This window comes from Brassica napus, chromosome C4 (assembly GCF_020379485.1).
Source record: "Brassica napus cultivar Da-Ae chromosome C4, Da-Ae, whole genome shotgun sequence".
In the NCBI taxonomy this organism is placed as follows: Eukaryota; Viridiplantae; Streptophyta; class Magnoliopsida; order Brassicales; family Brassicaceae; genus Brassica; species Brassica napus.
In genome coordinates, this window is record NC_063447.1 from 43,867,949 (window position 1) to 43,888,377 (window position 20,429).

The window sequence follows — 20,429 nt, forward strand, 5'->3', positions numbered from 1 at the left end:
AATTCCTGCGATACAAATAAATTCTAGTTCCTTTTATAACAATAACCTTCTTTTATCTGAAGCTAAAAATCCCAAGTAAAAAACTGTGCGATTAATCATGATTTTATTCTTTGTTCCTCATTGGCTGCGGTTTGGTTTTTTTTTCTGATGCAGCCAGAAAAAGAAATTTTTTAATAAGAATAACTATTTTGATAAGAATAACTATTTTGATTTTTAGGTTTAATGTTCCTTGGCAAATCAAGAAGTCGAATTTTCTATAATTCTAGAAACTCTGAAAATAATAAAATTCGTCTACCTTTATATATATATATATATATATATATATATATATATTATATTTTCGATAAATGGTCATGAAAACACAAGAAGACATTACAAAATGAAGAGTATAAATTATACTGTCGTGAAATTACATCGCAGTTATGAATATTACATTTATGTAACTTTAAAATTTTGTGTAGATAATTGATAAAAATTATATATCTTCTTTGAAACGTTTGTCATTTTTCTATTAATTTGGAGTATTTCAGACCAGTGAGAAAATCATAAACTTTATTGTCTAACACCCCCCCCCCCCCGACTAACATTTGTCTATTTTTAAATTCATTTTTTTACTTGATTTATTGCGCGTTATGCTATCATTTTTATCTCATATATATCAGTCAAACCTAATATTGTCTACTACTATACTACGTGACTGTAGTTGGTTTAAGAAATTTAAACGTGTATGTATTTAGGCAGTGCTGAAAAATTAATTCACGCATGTTCAATTTGATGTAGCATTTTAAAATCAGGTAGTATGAAAGCAAGATGATCACCTAGACAATTTTGAGTTTGACATAACAATATAATATTTGATAAAATCTTTCAAACTTTGTTAATATGCTCACAAGTCATAGTATTACTATTTGGTTGGTGGCCTAACACATGTCTTTCGTCATTGTGAATAACAGTAAACAAAATTGGTTTCTCACTTCTCTAGTTTCAAGATAAAATATAGAACATTATTACTCCACTGTTTCTCGATTAAGTGTCATTTTCACATTTTTCACACATATTAAAAAAATAGATGAAATATATGTAAATTGTTATTAATTACATATCTCTGACCAATAATATTTGAGATAAATAAAATTATTTATAAAATCAATACAATTTGCAATTAATTTTCATCTGAAAATATTGGAATATTAAAATGATATTTTTATGTAACAAAAATTATGAAAAAGAAGCATCTCATTAAATGAAACCTTTTTGGGTTAAATAAATGTTATAATCATTCAGAATCTATATATATATATATATAATAGTGTTTGCTTCTCTCACATGACACCACGTCATAAAGTCGTTGATTGTGAGTTGATTGTGAGTGCGACACATGTCCTCTTTGCTTTAAACTCATCGTTTCATTAACTTTTGATGTGGGCTGCTGTGTTTCATAATTGTTTACAGTTTAGTGGACTTTTTGTTCACACCATGATATTGCCCAAATACAGAGAGATAGCCACTATAATGAAAACATATGTAAAGACTGAAACTTTGGAAACGAGAAGGAAAAGAAAGAGCGTACCGTGAGTTTCTGGATGCTACTAACTTCGCCTTGGCTGGAGGCGATATCAACGGTGACGGTTCATTTCGCCGCCACCTCCGGTAACTCAATAACATTCAAGAGTTTAAAATTATTGGCGATGAGTTTTGCAGAGTATGAAGAAGCAGAGGGAAGAGGATGATGAGCAACAACACTAAAGAGGTTAAAAAGGAAAATCAAGCCAATTAATAAAAACATTCCACAGTTTAAACGGTGGAGAGTAAATCAGATCGGTTTCTCAATTCCGCTATGACTCGATCAAGAGAGAAATATAGTTTTTTTTTTGTCTAAAGAAATATAGATATTATCAAAGCAAAGATTGTTCCGAACGAATCATAAGAAGATAAGGGAAGTAATCAAAAGTTTTTATTTCATTTTTAGTTAGTTATTGAGAATTAACATGAATGGAAGTGTCATACACGCGCTGAGACATGAGTGTTGATGAGATATGAGATAAATATTTTAAACTTAAAAGGGAAATAGACAGGAAGCAATGCGTTCAATTTCTATTGGATATTTTCTTTTGAGCCTTTTGTTTCAAAGAAGAACGACATGACATAACCGGATTTACTTCGATTTAGTTAGATTCGATTCAGCTTAAATGCATGTATGATTATAAGCTACACAAGTTTCATTCAATAAATAAATCAACGGAAAATTTTATTGTAAGAAATTGGGTTAATTGAAATTCATAAAACATAAACCAAATAATAATTAAAAATAATTTTATAATTATCTAGCTACTTATATTTATATAATATTTATATATCAAAATAACATAAATACATGATTATAATTAATATTTAAATAAAATTTCCGGACGTAGTCCCTAGTTAGTTATAAACTAGATTGCTGTCAGAAAAAAAAACTAGATTAGGTCTAGCATTGCACAAGACAAATGTATTTATTATATTATTTAACTAAAAAATCTATTAAAATGCTAATTCTACATTGCAAAATAAATGGACTTCATTTCTTTTTACAAAAAATGTTACAAGAATCTTCATATCTCGCACGAACACATGAATTACAAGTCTACAACAGATATTACACCTCAGAAATTCCAAAAGCAACCCGATTCTCCCGTACCGGCTAAACCGGAGGGGTCAGTACCAGTACCGGGGAACTGGGTTTCGTGACTGTTAAGCAACAGTTTCATTAGCGAATCATTGTCTTGCAGAAACAGAGGATCAGGGTAAAACAGAGGACCAGAACCGTCTTTGGACTCGAGATGAATGAGTCTTTTATCTTCGGTTTCTTGGTCGGAGAAGCAGGTCACGTGAGTAGACGAACCAGGGAAGGAATCTCGTTGAGAAGAATCCATCAACGAAGGTAATCCGACCGGTTCAATCCGGTTTATGTGTGAATCAAGCAACACTAAATGGGACATATCAACCTTTGTACCATCGGCACGTTTATGGAAAACACGGCAAATAACCCAATCGTTCTACATTCACACACAACAAAACAGAACACAAAATATCAATTCAATTCCACACAAAAAAAGACAAAAATGTCTTTGATGTTACCTTAGCTGTCTGGGAAAGATGTTGGATAGAATATATGCCTTCTAATCGATATTCATGCATAACCCAATTGGTTCTTACTCCTTTAGGAGCTCTTCCTTTGTAGAAAACCAGAGTCTTCTTCATACCCACAAGTGATTTCCCCTTGAAAATCTCTTTATCTTTGCCTGTGGCTTTCCAGTAACCGGCTTCAGTTGCCCGGTTTGTCCTTAAACCGGTTGGGTATTTCCGGTCTCGCACACAAAAGAAATACCATTCTTTCTCCCCTATCTTAGCTTTCCCTATTCCACCAAAAGCCATCACATACATATTTGAGTAATAATAAATTACAGAACAATAATAACTAACATAAAAAAGTTTAGAAAAGGCGGAAAAAGTTTAGAAAAGGCATGATACTTCATGCAGTCTCAAACCATTTGTAAAGTTTTGTGGAATCATGTATATTAAACATATATATTAGTTTTTTTTTAACTTCAGATATATAAATTCATATTTACAGCTTTCTTATAGTACAAACGATTTTTAATTCCTGGAAAGGTTGTACACTTACTTGGTAACTCCCAAGGCTCGATCTTGTTGAGATCAACTTCACCAATGGCGGTGGCAGAGAAGAAAGTGTTGAAGACCTTTTGTTTGAGATAGTGAGTTATGAGTTCTTCATCAGTAGGGTGAAATCTGAATCCAGGTGGCAGATCAATTTGCTCTTCATCTTCTACTATTTCACTGATTCTTGATGCATCGTAATCCATTTATCCTAATATAGTTTATTAGAAACAATCAAAGTTATGTAAGAGAGAAGAGAAAAGGGTTTTTGAAGAGAGAGAGAGATTTTTTTTAAAGAGAGAAGAGGAAAGGGTTTGAGCAAACGAAGCTCCTCTCTATATACTAGTTTTCCATCAGAGAAATAAGGAAATAATATTATTATTGTTGATATTGACCAATAATTGGTCAATCTTTTGTGTATCAAGTTCTTCTCCTTTCAAACTATGAGTTGTATTGAATTTCAAGAGTTTTCACCTACTATAAAGAAAACTTTTATCTTCGCTCTAAATGATTTATTGTATATAAATGGGTTTTCAGATTTAAATCTCGTACAGCCATAAATCATATTATAAATCAGAAAATGGGTGTACACACACATTAACACATACTATAGTTAGTTTTCTTAGTAGGATAGAGAAAGAAGAAGATGCGTCGATTGTTAGGCAACTTAAGATGTGTAATATTCAAAAATCATTTCTCATCATTAAAAATAAACCTTTCTATTTCAAGAACTTTAATATTTCCAAGTTTCAATTTGACCAGGAACACTTCACCTGTGGCTCCCTGTCCCTTTTTTGGTTAATGTGATAAGAACAATCTTATCACATTAAATACTGATGTTTTGTCCATTCTTGAACTAATTATTAGTTGCTGGAAAAAGAATATCAGTAGAAAACTATGATTATTGGTTTGAAAACATTTTACATTGAAACTTTATGATTATATAATTGAAACATTATAAATTACCGCGGGTCACTATTATTGGTATTGTGATTCAAGATAACTATGAGAAAAGAGTTTCCCATGGTTGGATATAATTTGTTTTGTTTACTTAACAAGTGTTATCCCTCTCATGAAAAGAGTATGCATGCATGAACCTTGGAAAGTAGATTCTTTAGTATTAAAGGAACTCTTTTCTTTGTCCTATTACAATGCCTACCGTTATAAGAAATTATAATACTAGTATCCAAGATTTTTTTAAGAAGTTCAGTGAAAAATTGGAAAGAAAAACGATTTCCTTGTGAAGATGGGTAATGATGATGAATGGATGAGGACATGATGATGAAAATCTGTTAGAATGTGAAGACATTTTGAACAACCTCAACCTTATCATATGTGAATTATTTGATTTTTTAATGATCGAATCACGCGTTTGTGCATACGAGGTTGTCATTTGTCACTTCTACAACATGTGCATTTTATTCTTTTCTAGCCAAATTTCTTCCTCAGTATTTTTATTTATACTTGCTGTATAAATCCTTATAGAATCGATGTATTGGTATTTTTAATCAACTAGAGCTATCATTAATTGGAATTTGGATTGATACTGGATATATAATTTTTATATTTCTATTGCATTCTTTTCTTTTGAACTAATTTCCCAGACTCAAAAGAGAAAAAATACATAAGTTGCCAGAAAAAAATCAATGTATGTTTCACACTAAAAGAGCTAATGACAAAATTCATAGTACAACAAAAAAAAATATAAACTCTAGAAGGCCATAAAGCAACACTCAAGTGATTGATGGAACACGTGGATTTTTCAAATTATGTTCCTTCTTCTCAAAAAATCCGTTTAAGTTTCCTTTGCCTTTTTGACCAAATTCCCCAATCTATCATTTGTCAAGTTGCTCCTCCAAAAAATTGCTTATACTCTTTTTAACAGAGATGGGTAGGGTTACATAGACAAATTCGTTATATATATAGGGTTATTTGTAAAATAACCAAAAAAGAGTAATTAGTATTTTTTTAGTGAGAGGTTAGAAAGAAATAGGAAGAGAAATGAGGAAAGAGAAGGTTGTTTTGGTTAGAAAATGAATTTGAGGTTTTTATATGTATATAGGGACATATTTTCCTTATATATATATTTTGTTTTCAAAAACAAAAACCAATATAACTACCGCATCACGAAATTAAAAGTTTTATTTTTCAGTTTGTTACTGTGAATGTTTTTGATTTGAACGTCGTTGACTAGATCATGTCCAACTTCTTCATGACCATTATTCCACTATCTCTTTTATCATGGCCTAAAACCTCGCGCATTCATATCAAAAATCTCATTAGAATCGAACTGGAGAGTTTTCAAAACTCTAATGCTTCTCCATATCAAACATCTCATTAAAATCGCCAAATATTATTCACTTTCTTAGTTCTTACCTATTATGTGGGAGAGTTGTGATGATCCATCAATTCCCCATATAGAACTTTACGCTCTTCCTTGAAGTTAGAAGCGTAAAGTGTTTTGTAATAAGAAAAAGGAAATTGGGATGGCAAGAAACTTATAGAATTTTTGTTATGATCTATAATATAATTATTATTACTTCGATTTGTTTGATTATTTTTTACTCGTGGTTCCTTTACTAATTGATTAGTTAAGTTTGGCTACACTTGTTGTCTTATAAGATTGATATCGTAGAAAAGTGAGAAGCTTACAAATCAGTTTGACGTTTTTGATTGGGACTCGGATATAGTGGATTCAGAGGAAGTGGATGAAGATTTCATTGTCGACCTAATGACTCTATCAACTAGCAGACTTCTTTAGGATAGGTTGGTGGCAATTTCTGAAATGCAACAGAGATGAATGCTACTTTAAGCTCAACTCAACTAAGGCAAAAGGAAGTCGAATACATAGGAAACATGTTTGACGTGGTGGTTTTGGCTAAGCTCGCTATGGTGACCATGGATATCCTCTAGATAGTTTTAGCTCTTGCCCGTTTCACTTTTAAGCATTCAAGTTGCTTACTTGTTGCTTGTAAAACCTTTTCTATATTGCAAAATGTAACTGTTGGCTTTACTGTTGGCTTAATATATATGTACAATGAGAAGGTCTATTAATATTCAATGGTGTGAGTTCTTCTACACACATTTTTTTAGTGTGAGCCCGTCCCGTGCATCATAAACGTAGACCTCATGTCGAAGTAGAACAATCAATTATTTTTATGAGATGAGAGCATATATCTACTATGGAACAAAATGCATATTATTTTACTAAACAATTGGACGAAGATAATTTGTATTATTCGTTCCAAGTCCAACTGAGACATTTTTGCCAATCAATGCATTATATTAAAATCTTCAAATGAAGATGATGCATACAATACAAAATTGAAAAGATAAATGTAATGATAAAAAGTTAGAAAAGAAAAGTATAAGCCTAACATCCATGAGTCTCTAGCCTACTTCAATTCTTGAATGGAGCTAAACCTGACTTTCCAGTGAAATAAAACTGAAAACGTTCTTCTCGATTTAATTGAGATATGTTGGCTATTAACAATGATGAGTTCATTTGCTAAGAACTTTATGCTAATTTTTTTATTTATCAAAACTTCTAAAGCTAATCCTTTTTTCTAACACCTTTCTAAAGCTAATCAATCCATTCCTTTTGTTTTAGGCTTTTAGCAGTTCTTTCCTTTTCAGGAAATATAAACAAAATTCTATAAATCTTTTACTACTTGGTGTGGCCAATAACCACGTGTCGCTTGATTCTCTGAAATGGCAAGAGTTTCATACGTATCGCCAACCCCAACCTTCTCTTGGACACGACACAAGTAAGACGAATTCCAGAATAGACACGTGTTTGGATACAAATGGGAGTTAATAAGTATCAAACTCTATTCTTAATTATCGTAACTCAGTTGCTGAAAAGAACTGATTTAGTTAATTAAGTGGAATTTCACTAATTAAAGTTTGACCAGCTTCCTGATTCGAAACATGAGTTACCAAGTGGGAACAAACACGACTCAAAACTCCGTTACCATGATTCTGTGCAAGACCCAATGGAGGAAATTGTAAATGTAGAATGAATAGTGTATTGACAGGAGCTTACACATAAGAGATATATACAGGGAGCTATGCTAGGGTATTGCCTATACATTAAATGAGAGAATATATTATGACCATATACACAATGATTCCTAAATCAATCAATATGATCCTTAATACGCCCCCTCAAGATGGAGGGGGTTTTGCCACTCCAATCTTGTGGAGAAGTTTGTGAAGAGGAGCCATGAGAGCGGTTTGGTCATGACATCCGCCAGTTGATCCTTGGTTGAGATGTGTACCACACGAAGAGTGCCTGATTGAGTTTGATGTCTGATGAAGTGATAGTCCAAGGCTACATGTTTCATCCTTGAGTGGAACACATGATTGACACAAAGATATGTAGCTCCAACATTGTCACAGTAGATTGTAGGAGCCCGTGTGAGGTGTATGCCAAGTTCAGAGAGGAGAGATGTGATCCATTTGAGCTCCGAGGAAGTATTAGCGACAGACCGGTATTCAGTTTCCGTTGAAGAACGCGCTATTGTCTTTTGTTTCTTAGAAGACCAAGAGACTGGATGTTGCCCAATCACTACAGAAAATAAGGGTAGTAATAGCGGACGAAAAACGCTATGAATCATGTATAATAACACTTCTTTATCCGCTCTTACAGCGCCCGTTATAATAGGTCCGACAATTTTAATAACAGTTTTTGTTTATGCTATAGTTAAGTAAACATGGATAATTTCTATGTTATTGTTAATATTTATAATATATAATTAGTTTTTATAAATGGGAATAAAAAAATAATTAAAATTTAAAACCACCAAATATAATTAAATCAAAAATTAGTTAATGATTAAATTAAATAGACCAATTAATTTATAATTAAAAATCAAATTTTATTTAGTAATTTAATTCTGGTTTACAAATAAATTCTGGTTTACAAAACCTGGTTTAGAAATGTAAACCTAAAAAAAAAGTTAACCCTACGTCTAAACTTTTTGCCGTCACTTTCAGCTCCTTCGGTTTCTTCATCTTTGAGGCCGAGACCACCAGCCAAGAACACCACAGTAAAGCTTATTCAGCTTCCTCCACCGCGCTAAGCTACCATTGACGATGTCGAGACCACCACTGTTGACGCCGAGACCACCATTGTTGACCCCGATACTACCACCATCAAGCTTCTTCAGCCTCTTTTCTGCCTTTTTTAACTAAGAATACATAAACAAAACCGGAATCAGAATACAGAGAGAGAGAAATGAAAGGATTGGTGTTTATGATATAGGGTTTGGTGTTCAAGTATGTGGTTTATGTCATTATATTTATAGTTTTGTATTTGAAAGTTATGACCTATATAGTTAGATTTTTTTTAAAAAAAATATATAATTTAAGTTTAAAATGTTCTATATATTTTAAGTATATATTACATATTTGGGTTTAAGTTTTGGGGTTTAGGGTTTGAAGGGTTTGTGAAATAGAATTGTGGTAAAGATACATATTTGAAAATAAAATTAATAAATTTATTGTTTGTATAAGGAATAGGTTTTAGTTTAGTAATTATATTATTTGTAGTAATTAGATTTTTGACTTTACATGTAGGTTTGAATTTGGAGTTTAGGGTATTAGATTTAGGGTGTAGATTTAAAATTTAGTTTTTGAGATTTTGATTTTAAATTTGAGATTAGATTTTAAAATGATAAAATTTTGAGTTTAGGTTTAAGATTAAAATTATACAAACAAACAATTTTTTATAGATTGAAATTTAATAGGTACTTTATAAATATAAACAATAATTTAAGTTATGGTTTAAACCCTGAACTTTAAACACAACCTCTAAATTAGTACATAATGCCTTAGTCAAGTAGTGGATGATGCAAATTGTCACATGAATCATAGTGCTTGTAAATTGTCAAGACTACAAGATACTGGTATGACCCCTTTGTTTACCTCACACACGTATATGTATCCATATTAACAGAGTCAAAAGTCAAGACTATAAGAAACTGGCATGATCCCTTTGTTTGAAATAGTCCCATGGGAAGAGTTGGAATCCAAGAACGCCACAGTATCCGGAAGGCAATCTTGCACCGCCAAGCTCGATCATTAAACGCATTGCTGACATAGTCTCCACTTCTTATACCTAGCCAAGCGATGCAATGTGATATAATCTGGATATCTTTCATCAACCAGAAGAATCTGGAACTCTTCACAGCTCATAAAATAATGCTATCAACACCACAGTAAATTTTGAAAGTCAAGAACAGAGTATAGAGTTTCCAGCACACTGTCAAAAAAAGATCACAGAACAAAAAGAGAGATAAGCAAGACCGGTTATGAAAGACTTATCCGGTTCAAGATTGATGAAGGAAGACCACACTGGACCAAACTACAAACTTTGTCTTCTCAGCATAACACATCACACACACAACTAACTAAGAACATAACCAGTTCAGATGCAATGAAGAGACATAGTGGACCAAACTGCAAACTTTGTCTTCTCAACATAGCACAACACACACACTACTAACTAAGAACAGAACAAATTTCCAACGAAGATTTCAGATGTAACAAAGTGACACAATGGATCAAACTGCAATCTTTGTCTTCTCAACGTCACACATCACACACACACTACTAAGAACAGAACCAGTTTCCTACAACACACTCCGACGACCACACAATATGGATCATTGTTATCATTGGCTCTAGAAGCCATATCCAACTCAACAATCTCCATCGAACTCTGAAACCAGAGGCTCCAAGTAGCTGAAAAAAACAATTTGTGAATGCTTCATCAATCAAACAGCGTACAATCTAAGCCAGAAAGTAAGACATTAGTGAAAAGAGAGAAGCCCCATACTCAGTAGCTAAAAGACCATCTGTTAATCCACCGACACATTTTTGCAAACGCTATCTAAAAGTAAGAGGTATGTCAACCATAGCACAATCGAAAAAAATGCTATCATATTCTGCTATTAATACTCACATTTCCTGTAGTGAATGTACACGACATAGCCATTTGTGGAGACATAATCATCAGCGTCACCAGCCCAGTCAGCATCGGAGAATGCATGGAGATGTACTGAGTTGCCACGTTTTAAAAATATCCCATGATCACATGTGCCCGCTAAGTAACGAAGAACTCGTCTGACTGCATTCCAATGATCCATCGTCGAGGAGTGCATGAACTGAGACAACCTGTTAACCAAGAAGGATATACCTGGTCGTGTGAACGCTAAATATTGCAAGCTACCAACCACACTTCTATATTCAGCCGGGTCAGACAACCTGATGCCCGTGTGAAGAGAGAGCTTCGGAGATGTTGCCATCGGGGTCGCAACAGGTTTAGAACCCATCATCTTCGTCCGATCAAGTAAGTCGAGAATGTACCTCTTCTGAGAAAGATGTAGTCCTGCAGTTCCCCGATGTGCCTCAATGCCGAGGAAATAATGAAGTTCTTCGTCATCCTTAACTGAGAAGCGAGAAGCGAGAGCATTGAGAGTTTGTGTGACAAGAGCCGAGTCATTGCCAGTGACCAGAATATCGTCAACATATACCAAGATGTAGACGACTGACTGTCCCTTCTTGAGAATGAATAATGAGGTGTCGGAAGCGGAGTTACAGAAACCAGAGCCGATGAGAAAAGTTTTTAGTTCAATGTACCACGCCCTAGGCGCCTGTTTGAGGCCATAGATTGCTTCCCGAAGTCTGCAAACATGGTGAGGTCTGTCTGCATCAACGAAGCCCTGTGGTTGTTCCATATACACTTCATCCGTTAGAGTGCCCTGTGGTTGTTCCATATACACTTCATCCGTTAGAGTGCCCTGTAGAAATGCGTTGTTGACATCTAATTGGTGGATCGACCAATTGCAGTCCACAGCAACACCCAAAACAATTCGAATTGTTGTAGATTTGATTAGCGGACTGAAAGTCTCCGTATAGTCCAAGCCTTGGCGCTGATTGTATCCTTTTGCTACGAGCCGTCCCTTGGGTCTGCGTTCGGTGCCATCGAGATTGTACTTTGTAGTGAATATCCAACGTGTGCCAACAATGGTGACATGAGGAGGAGGCCGAGGAACAAGATCCCAACAGCGATTTTTGATTTGAGCATTAAATTCTTCGGTCGCATCCTTACGCCATTTCTTTTAATTGAGTGCTTGATTGATGGTTCTGGGTTCGATTTGTTTGGTTAGGTTTACGGAATAGAGATATTTGGTATTTGGTTTAGTTACTCCGGTTTTGGCTCGGGTTGACATTGAGTGAGTATTATTTTGGTTTTGGGCCGGGTTTGGATTGGGCAGAGAAGAAGAAGATGATGAAGATGGGTCAGGCATAAGATTTTGTGTTTTGGGAATGGGCTGCAAAGTTTGATTGGGATTTGTTTGGTGGGTATTTTGTGGGTTTAGTGTGGGTGGGGTTGTCACGTTCGTCAAATTGAACGTGACGAGAAACATACAGGCAAGCGTCCTCTATGTCATAGCAGAAGTAGGCACTCTGGGTGGCTGAGTATCCAAAGAAAGCGCATTTGACTGACCAGTCTTGAAGTTTATGGCGTGTGTAAGGTTTTAGCCATGGGTAACACACGCATCCAAAAGTCCTGAGCTTCAGATAGTTTGGTGATTTACCAAAGAGCTTGGAGAAGGGAGACTTCATGGATAAAAGAGGTGTCAGCATCCTATTAATGAGATACACTGCCACCGCAAACGCAAACGGCCAGAACTTCTTCAGAACCGACGCTTTGGAGAGAAGAGACATTCCAGTCTCAACTATATGTCGGTGCTTGCGTTCGGAGATGCCGTTGTGTTTCGGCGTGTGTGGAGGAGAGGTGAAGTGAGATATTCCTTTTGATTGGAAGAACTGCTTGAGCACCATAAATTCTCCTCCATTGTCAGAATAGAAGGTATTCCTTGTCTCAAAATGGTTTTCAACTAAGTTTGTGAAAGCAATGATAGTATCTTTAACTTGTGATTTCAGTTTGAGAGGGAATATCCAAGAATAACGTGTGAAATGATCTATGATCACTAAGCAGTATTTGTAGTGATCAGAAGAAAGAATATGGGATGTCCACACATCAGAGTATAAGTATTTGAAAGGTATTGTAGAGACAATTGTTGACTGAGAAAAAGGGAGTTTGTGGCTCTTATTAATATAGCAATCATTGCAAGAAAACTGTTTTTGTGATGGTAGAGAAATAGGTAGAGAAAAAGTTGAAACCATAGAGTTTAAAATAGAGGAGGATGGATGTCCTAGTCTTGAGTGCTATGAGGATAATGTAGTCTTAGAACTTGGGTAGGTAGTAGTTGCATTCGCTTGAGGTACTTTCATGGGCCACTCGTATAACTCGTTTTTAGCCTTGCCTGATTGCAACTGATCCCCCATTGTCAGATCCTTCAACTGAAAGGATTGTGGAAAGAATTCCACAGAAACTCTATTAGCATTACACAGTCTGTATACTGATATGGGATTCTTGTGTATGTTAGGTACAATTAGAACGTTCTGCAATGCTAAAGGACGAGAGAGAGTTGAGAGGGATTTGAAACCAGTTTGATGAATGGGGACCGTGGATCCATCTGCAACCATCACATCATTGTGGCCGCGGTAGGGTTGATGAAGCGAGAGAGCATCAAGATCAGAAGTGATGTGGTGTGTGGCTCCACTATCCATCAACCATCTGTGGGCTTTGTAGGGATTAGCTACCGTGTAGTTAGCTCTCGGATTCCATGGTGTAAACGGAGTCATCTGCTGTTGTTGAGTCCCAACTTGGAAGTTCTGCAGTTGCGGACATCTCTTGGCGCTATGGACTTGCACACCACAAATCTGACAACGACCAAGGTATGGTCTCTGTCCCTTGTTGTCATAACGGTTTGTCTGCTGAGAGTTGTTCCATTGCTGGGTGGTTGACTGTTGAGACCCTTGATAGTTGTTCTTCTGCTTATTGAAGTTCCTATTGCTTGTGTGGTTGTTTCTTTGTTGAACAACGTTGACTGTGACAGGTCCATTTGGTAGAAGCGCCTCACCGGAGTTAAGCAGCTTGGCTTCATGATTGAGGAGCCTTTCGTGAAGCTCAGTGATGGAAGGAGGCACATCGCGACCTTCAGCTTGATCAACCACATGCTTGTAGTCTTCTGTCAGACCTTCTAGTATGAGATCTATTTGATCTTCATGATCCACTGGCTTACGAAGGATGGCGAGTTGATCAAGACGTGTTGTTATACCTTGTAAGTAAACATCAATCGTCTTAGTTTCCTTTTTCCAAATTTTGAGCTGAGTTTTCAATTGCTTGATGTGTCCACGACTTCGTTTCACATAGGTGGAGGCGAGCGTGACCCAAGCTTCTTGTGTTGTTGTTGCTCGAGAGACTAGTGGCTGAAGGGAAGGTGAGATCGCTCCAATGAGAGCTGTAGATCAGCCTATCTTGACGTTTCCAAATGGTGAACTCCGGGTTTACGGAGATCTGATCATCGGTAGTCAGTGTTGGTGGCGGAACAGCAATAGACCCGTCCAGATTACCGACAAGGTTATATCCATCCAGGAGAGCGTGGATTTGAAGGCTCCACATGAGATAGTTGGCTGAGGCAAGCTTTGTAACATTTGACATGTTAATGGTGAGGAGGCTTTTTGTGTTTGGGGTGGTAGTGTCAATAAAAACCGGAATATTACCATTAGCAGCGGTATCCATGATAAAAAGGAGATGAAAAATTCAAGAAAAGAGAGTTTGTGTTTGATCGATTGCTCTTGATACCATGTAAATGTGGAATGAATCGTGTATTGACAAGAGCTTACACATAAGAGATATATACAGGGAGCTATGCTAGGGTATTTCCTATACATTAAATGAGAGAATATATTATGACCATATACACAATGATTCTTAAATCAATCAATATGATGATTGATCCTTAATAGAAATGATGGATGCAGAATCTTCAGGATTGTGAGAAGTGGTGTGTGATGAGCTGACTTGGGCCAGGTTCGATAAAGAAGCCCAACACCTAGTGAAATCAAGACAGCAGAAAGAAAGTCACGAATGGGCCACATCAAGTTATGAAGCCCAAGTGAGAGTGACTTACGTTTTGTGAGTTGGGTGCGTCGCATGGAATCACAGCTCATATAACGGCATCAACAACCATCGTCTTTATCTTCTTATCCTGAAACGAGATCAAAAGGAGAGAGAGAGATAAGGCGATCGCCATTGTTGTACTCTCAAGAACTTCTGTAAACACTGAAATAGTGAATTACTAGGTCCCGACCCTGAAGGAGATGTACCTCGTCAATGACAGGGAACTCTAAAAGCTTGCTCGTCTCGTTACTCTGTTTTCTTTTAGTTGTTGCGATAGATCGATTGTGTCTCGGAGTCGCGAACCTTTACACAGACGAGATAGATCAATACGAGTGAGATATAGAGTCAAATGTGGTTAGATCGAGTATAGATTCTTCTACAATTGGTATCAAAGCTCGGCTAGAGCAAGAAGAAGGATCGGAGGCGTAGATCAGGAAGGGAGGTTATAGAACGGTTCTGTTCTATAGAAGAAAGATCTAGAGGGAAGATCAGTTCATTGAGACTCCACAGATAAAGAATCAGTAAGGAAGTAACATCAGAGGAGCTCAGCCACGGCGGTATGGAGCCAACTCCAGGGAAGTTCGAGGTGGTAAAGTTCGACGGAAAAGGAGATTTCGGACTCTGGAAATTCAAGATGATGGCGCAGCTGGAGATACAAGGACTACTATCAGTCTTGACTGAGGAAATTGAATTCAAGACTGAAGAAGGAAAGCTAGAGGAAGGTGAAGAGGTCAAGAAGGATCTCAAGAAAGCTGAAAAAGACTTACGCGTCAGAAGCTTGTTCAGTACGTGCCTAAGTGATGTGATCTTGAGAAAGATCATGAATGAGATGATGGCTCTTGGAATGTGGAAGGCACTGGAGAGGGACTACCAAACGAAGTCATTGCCAAATCGAATATACCTGAAGAAGAAGTTCTCATGCTTCAGAATGGAGGAAGACAAGGCAATGGAGGAGAATTTTGACTCATTCCTAAAGCTAGTAGCGGATCTTGCCAGCATTAAAATTGATATCTTAGATGAAGATCAAGCGATACAACTTCTCTCTGGACCTCATCAAGTTATGAAGCCCAAGTGAGAGTGACTTACGTTTTGTGAGTGACTTACATTTTAGTATTCGTTTGACGGCTGATTTATTTGATGATACGGCTGACTTATGATTTTGCATCCTAATTACGGCTGATTTATTAGTAAAAGATTAATTACTGAAATAATATTCACATTTCGGCTGACTTACATTGTACATGAGGGCTGATTTATTTATGTTGAGTTATATATTCGTTTGGTGGCTGACTAACCGATTTTTCATGTCATTCGCCATGTCATCAACTCGGATTTGCCATGTCATCACTAGTCTAATGTTACAACAGTAAAATAAGGGTCTATGTTATCTTTATTCTTCTTTTTTTTTTTTTTATCTATCTTCTTCCTCTTATTCTTCATCTTTCTCTGAGATCTTATGGATCTGGTAATTATTGTTTCCGCAACTAGGTCTATAAACATAGATTTGAAAAAATTGAAAATCTGAGACAGATCTATTGCAGTCGTCGTTGTTTTCGATGATGATCGGTTAAAGAGAAGCTTTCTCTCCTCCAGTGTCATGTATGGCGGTCCGACATCCTGCAAGAATGCTCCCTCTCTCATTGGATTCATCATCTCGCAGAAGAAGAAAGACTCAAAGAGAGAGATGAAGAAGCTAAGTCCTGTAAATTGTAAGAAAAGGAGAGAGTTGAACAAAAAAGTAAGAAAAGGAGAGAAGACGAAGAAGATGATGAATTTGAAAGCTGATTTTATATGTTTGATGACTCAGATGGTGCGTCATCTGAATATGATAACTTTAGTTCATACAGTGAGTCTCCAACACATACATTATGGCTGAATTATGCATACGTTACGACTGAGTTTATAATTTTTTATAACTTTATAATTCAATAGTTTAGGGTTTGAAGTTCAAATTTACGAAAATATTAAAGTTTTAATATTATGTTCAAAAGATAAACATTATAGTTTTATAGTTTAGGGTTTGAGGTTCAAATTTAAGAAAAGATTAAAGGTTTATATTGTGTTCAGAGTTGAAGGAATGATTTTGTTCCCGCCCAAAATATGAAACGTCGCGAAACAAATTACACTCGATGACTGAGTTATAGGAACGTTACGGCTGGCTTATACTATTCAGATACGTTACGGCTGAGTTATGCATACTTTACGGCTGAGTTATGCATACGTTACGGCTGAGTTATAATCAGATTACAGCTTGCGGAGACGATTTTAGAGTTGAAGGAATGATTTTGTTCCCGCCCAAAATCTGAAACGTCGGGAAAAAAAATTACACTTGACGGCTGACTAATAGGGCTGACTTATAGGAACGTTACGGTTGACTTATACCATTCAGATACATTACAGTTGAATTATGCATACTTTACAGCTGAGTTATGCATACGTTACGGCTGAGTTTAATTCTAAGCCAACCCTAATCTAAAACCTAGAAACAAAAAAGCTTACAGCCGTCATCAACAAAATCTAAACCTAATTAAATCACCGTGTGTTTCTTCCACATCACGAGGCTGCAAGGTCAATATTGTCTTCTTCCTTCGCCGCCTCAGTCCCGTTACCACGAGAGCTCCAATGTCTTCAAGTCACACAACGGTTTTGTTACCTCCTCCACCACCAAGCTCCTCTGCCTTGTCCACCTTCCAGTAACAAGAACAAATTCAAAACACAGAGAAAGAGCGAGAGAGATTGAAAGAGAGAGAGGTGACCAGTGTGGTGACAAACGGTGGTGGTGGCGACTACGGTGAATACGGAGACCGGCGAAGATGGATCTGAGAAACGGCAACAAGGATGACGTTGGCGAGTATAGATGGCGACGACGAGCTCAATATCCGTGACGACAGCGAAGACCAGTCTTCTTCGACACTTTTTCTTCTTCTCTAGCATTCTTCTTTTCTTCTTTGACGTTACTTCTTCTCTCACTTCTAAGATTTACAAACCAAATATACTAAGGCATAAGAAATGAATGATGATGTATGAATCTCTCTTGTTTACAAGACAGAAAGTGAGAGAGATGAAGAAGATCTGGGACTGTGAAGAACTCTCGAAGGAAAGAAAAGAGGAGAGAGAGATGTCAAGTAGAAGAGAGAAAGTGAAGAAAAAAGCATTTTAGACCATTAGATCAAAACTAATCAATGGTCAAGAATTGTAATCCTTGTACTAAAAAAACTAACTAATGAGAAAAAAGTTAGAAGATAACCCCAAGATGGATATGTAGCCCTTAGATTAAAACAATCAATGATTAATGTTTTAATTTTGATGGTTAAAATTATATTTTATATTAAACTGTATTTTTGATAAAGTTTTAAATTTTAAAAATTGGATTTTATTATGTTGATTTTTTGATGTGTGGTTTAAATATGAAGTTTTAAGTTTAGGGTATATAATTGAGTGAGTTTAGGGTTTGGTATATAGTGTTTTGGGTTTCGATTTAACATTTAAGATTATATTTTTAAATAACAAAAATATTAGAGTTTTAAAATTTGTAGTTAGAATTTATGGTATATGATTAATTAAATTTTGTTTAAAGTTTGAAGTTTAATGTTTTATGGTATAGGTCAAAACATGTTGTTTAAGGTTAAATGTTCGAAATAGATATGGTTTGAGATAATGTTTTGAAAATATTTAACTTAATAATTTTATATTTAATATTTTGTAGTTTAAATTTGAAAATATTATTAAATATTATAATTTTATATTGAAAATATTGAACCCTTAGACTAAAATCAATCAATGGTCATGAAAAAAGCAATATAAATTTCAATTTTAGTTCTTTTCAATTTGTTTTTAAAATTGCTTAAATTTAAAGAATATATAGTTACGGGTTTAAATCAAAATTTAAAATGGAATTTTAAATTAAAGATTATTTTTAAAAATGATTAAAATTTGAGTTTAACTCTAAACTATAAACTTAAACCTTATACTTTAAATAATAAAAATATATCAGATTTAATGTTTAAAGATAAACTTTATAATTTTTATAACTTTATAATTCTATAGTTTAGGATTTGAGGTTTAGATTTAAGAAAATATTAAAGTTAGAGTCTTGTAAGTAAGAATTGTATAAGTGATTGTAAGATAACATATATCTCAAGATCAAGTTAAAGAATCAACTTCAAGAAATTATACACATTCAGTTGATTTATATTCACTTGATATTGGTAAGATGATCTTCAATATAACTTCTTAAAGTACTTGAATTCAGTTTTTCGATTTTAGGGTATGTTTGAGGTATTGCTGATTTATATAAACGATAGAGCTGAATTATCTAAACGATAGGACTGAGTTATCTAAACATTTTCTGATTTTAGGGTATGTTTGAGGTATGGCTGAGTTATGTAAACGACACGGCTGAGATATATAAACGACACGGCTGAGTAGTGTAAACATAGCATAAATCAAATACAAAATACATGGGCAAGTTATGTTTTTACATAGAAAACCAAAAATACAGGTTTTCTGCACCATTCCGGTGATAACTCGTCTATGTATCCAAGCTTCAATGAACTCCTCTGTGTCGTCTCTGTTGAATCTGTCACTTCTTTTCGTCTCCTTCATTCTCTTTTTGTTCAATTTTCTCTTTCACTCAGATCTGAAGAAAAAATAGATTATCCAAATATGGGTATGAAATCACATACAAACTTAATTAAATACATCCCACAATTTCCAATTTGGGTGTTTTTGGAATGTATTTGTCTTTTCTCCTCGGAATGCACACTTCTTATAGCTAGGTTTTCGGAGATTGGCGGGAAGTAACTCAGCCACAACTGCATATATAAACCAGCCATAAAAGAAAAGTAACTCAGCCGCAACATAAATTAAAACTCAGCCACAAACTCGAAAAACGCAGCAGAGAAGATGATTTCGGGAGATTGCAGCGAAAAATATTTCGTAGAAACGATTGGAGACGACGATTTCGGGGAAGCCGATATCGGAGAAGACAAGACAGAGAGTTAGTTCGAGGAAGAGGGAGTAAACACAATGTCGATGACGATTTCAGGGAAGAGGCGTTAGGGTTCTTTTAGTTCTTCGATGAAGTTGTGCTGTGTTGTTGTGTTTTTTTTTCAACATTATGTAATTAAAGATATGGTTGATTGCTTTCTATTGATGATGTGGATACTTAATTAGTGATGTGGATTGAATGTTTAAAAATAATTTTAATTAAAAAAAAACTAACCAAATGCTCTTATTGTCATTTACTAGGGGTATCCAAACATTGTAGTAATTTTTAAAAGATGTATAACACTCTAATAATAAACCAATTTTTCTATAACATCCTAGTAATTTTTTCTATATTTAATGATATATCAACTTTTTTTCAAAGTTCCCCCACACGATATGTTTTTAAGCGATGCAAGAATCGGAAATAAAGGTAATACTAAGTGTTGAGACTGGGCACTTGGTCTGACATCGGTCGATCAAGCTTAGTGAATCGGTCGATCAATGTGTTGTCCCGAAAATATCGGGTTGATCTCGGGTGATTATTGAAGAATGATCGATTAAGGTTTTTCCACCAAATATCAAAATTTTGTTTTTCTATCAAAACATAAAACCGTGTTTTCCTAAAATCTAAACAATATTTTTATGTTTAACCAATAATAATATTTTTTTACATAATAATCATTTAAATTATAAAATTATTATTTATGAGTTAACCATTAAACCTATTAATTCATTAGCTTAA

The 20,429-nt window shown here is 35.2% G+C and overlaps 1 protein-coding gene across 1 annotated transcript; it reads right to left on the minus strand.

The window, feature by feature from the left end:
- Positions 1–2,518: 2,518 nt before the first annotated feature.
- LOC106432307 (NAC domain-containing protein 92) lies at positions 2,519–4,330 on the minus strand. Its single transcript, XM_048754795.1, has 3 exons — positions 3,665–4,330; positions 3,118–3,395; positions 2,519–3,035 (listed from the first exon to the last, which is right to left on the minus strand). Exons 1-3 carry the CDS (start codon positions 3,861–3,863, stop codon positions 2,643–2,645), a joined length of 870 nt encoding a protein of 289 aa, XP_048610752.1. The 5' UTR covers positions 3,864–4,330; the 3' UTR covers positions 2,519–2,642.
- Between the last annotated feature and the right edge of the window lie 16,099 nt (positions 4,331–20,429).

Excerpts from the sequence above, each read along its gene's own strand:
- LOC106432307 (XM_048754795.1), bottom strand. The coding sequence starts at position 3,863 with ATGGATTACGATGCATCAAGAATCAGTGAAATAGTAGAAGATGAAGAG. Across the intron at positions 3,396-3,664 it reads CGAGCCTTGGGAGTTACCAA|GGAAAGCTAAGATAGGGGAG; the intron begins GTAAGTGTACAA and ends TTGGTGGAATAG. Across the intron at positions 3,036-3,117 it reads ATCTTTCCCAGACAGCTAAG|AACGATTGGGTTATTTGCCG; the intron begins GTAACATCAAAG and ends GTGTGAATGTAG.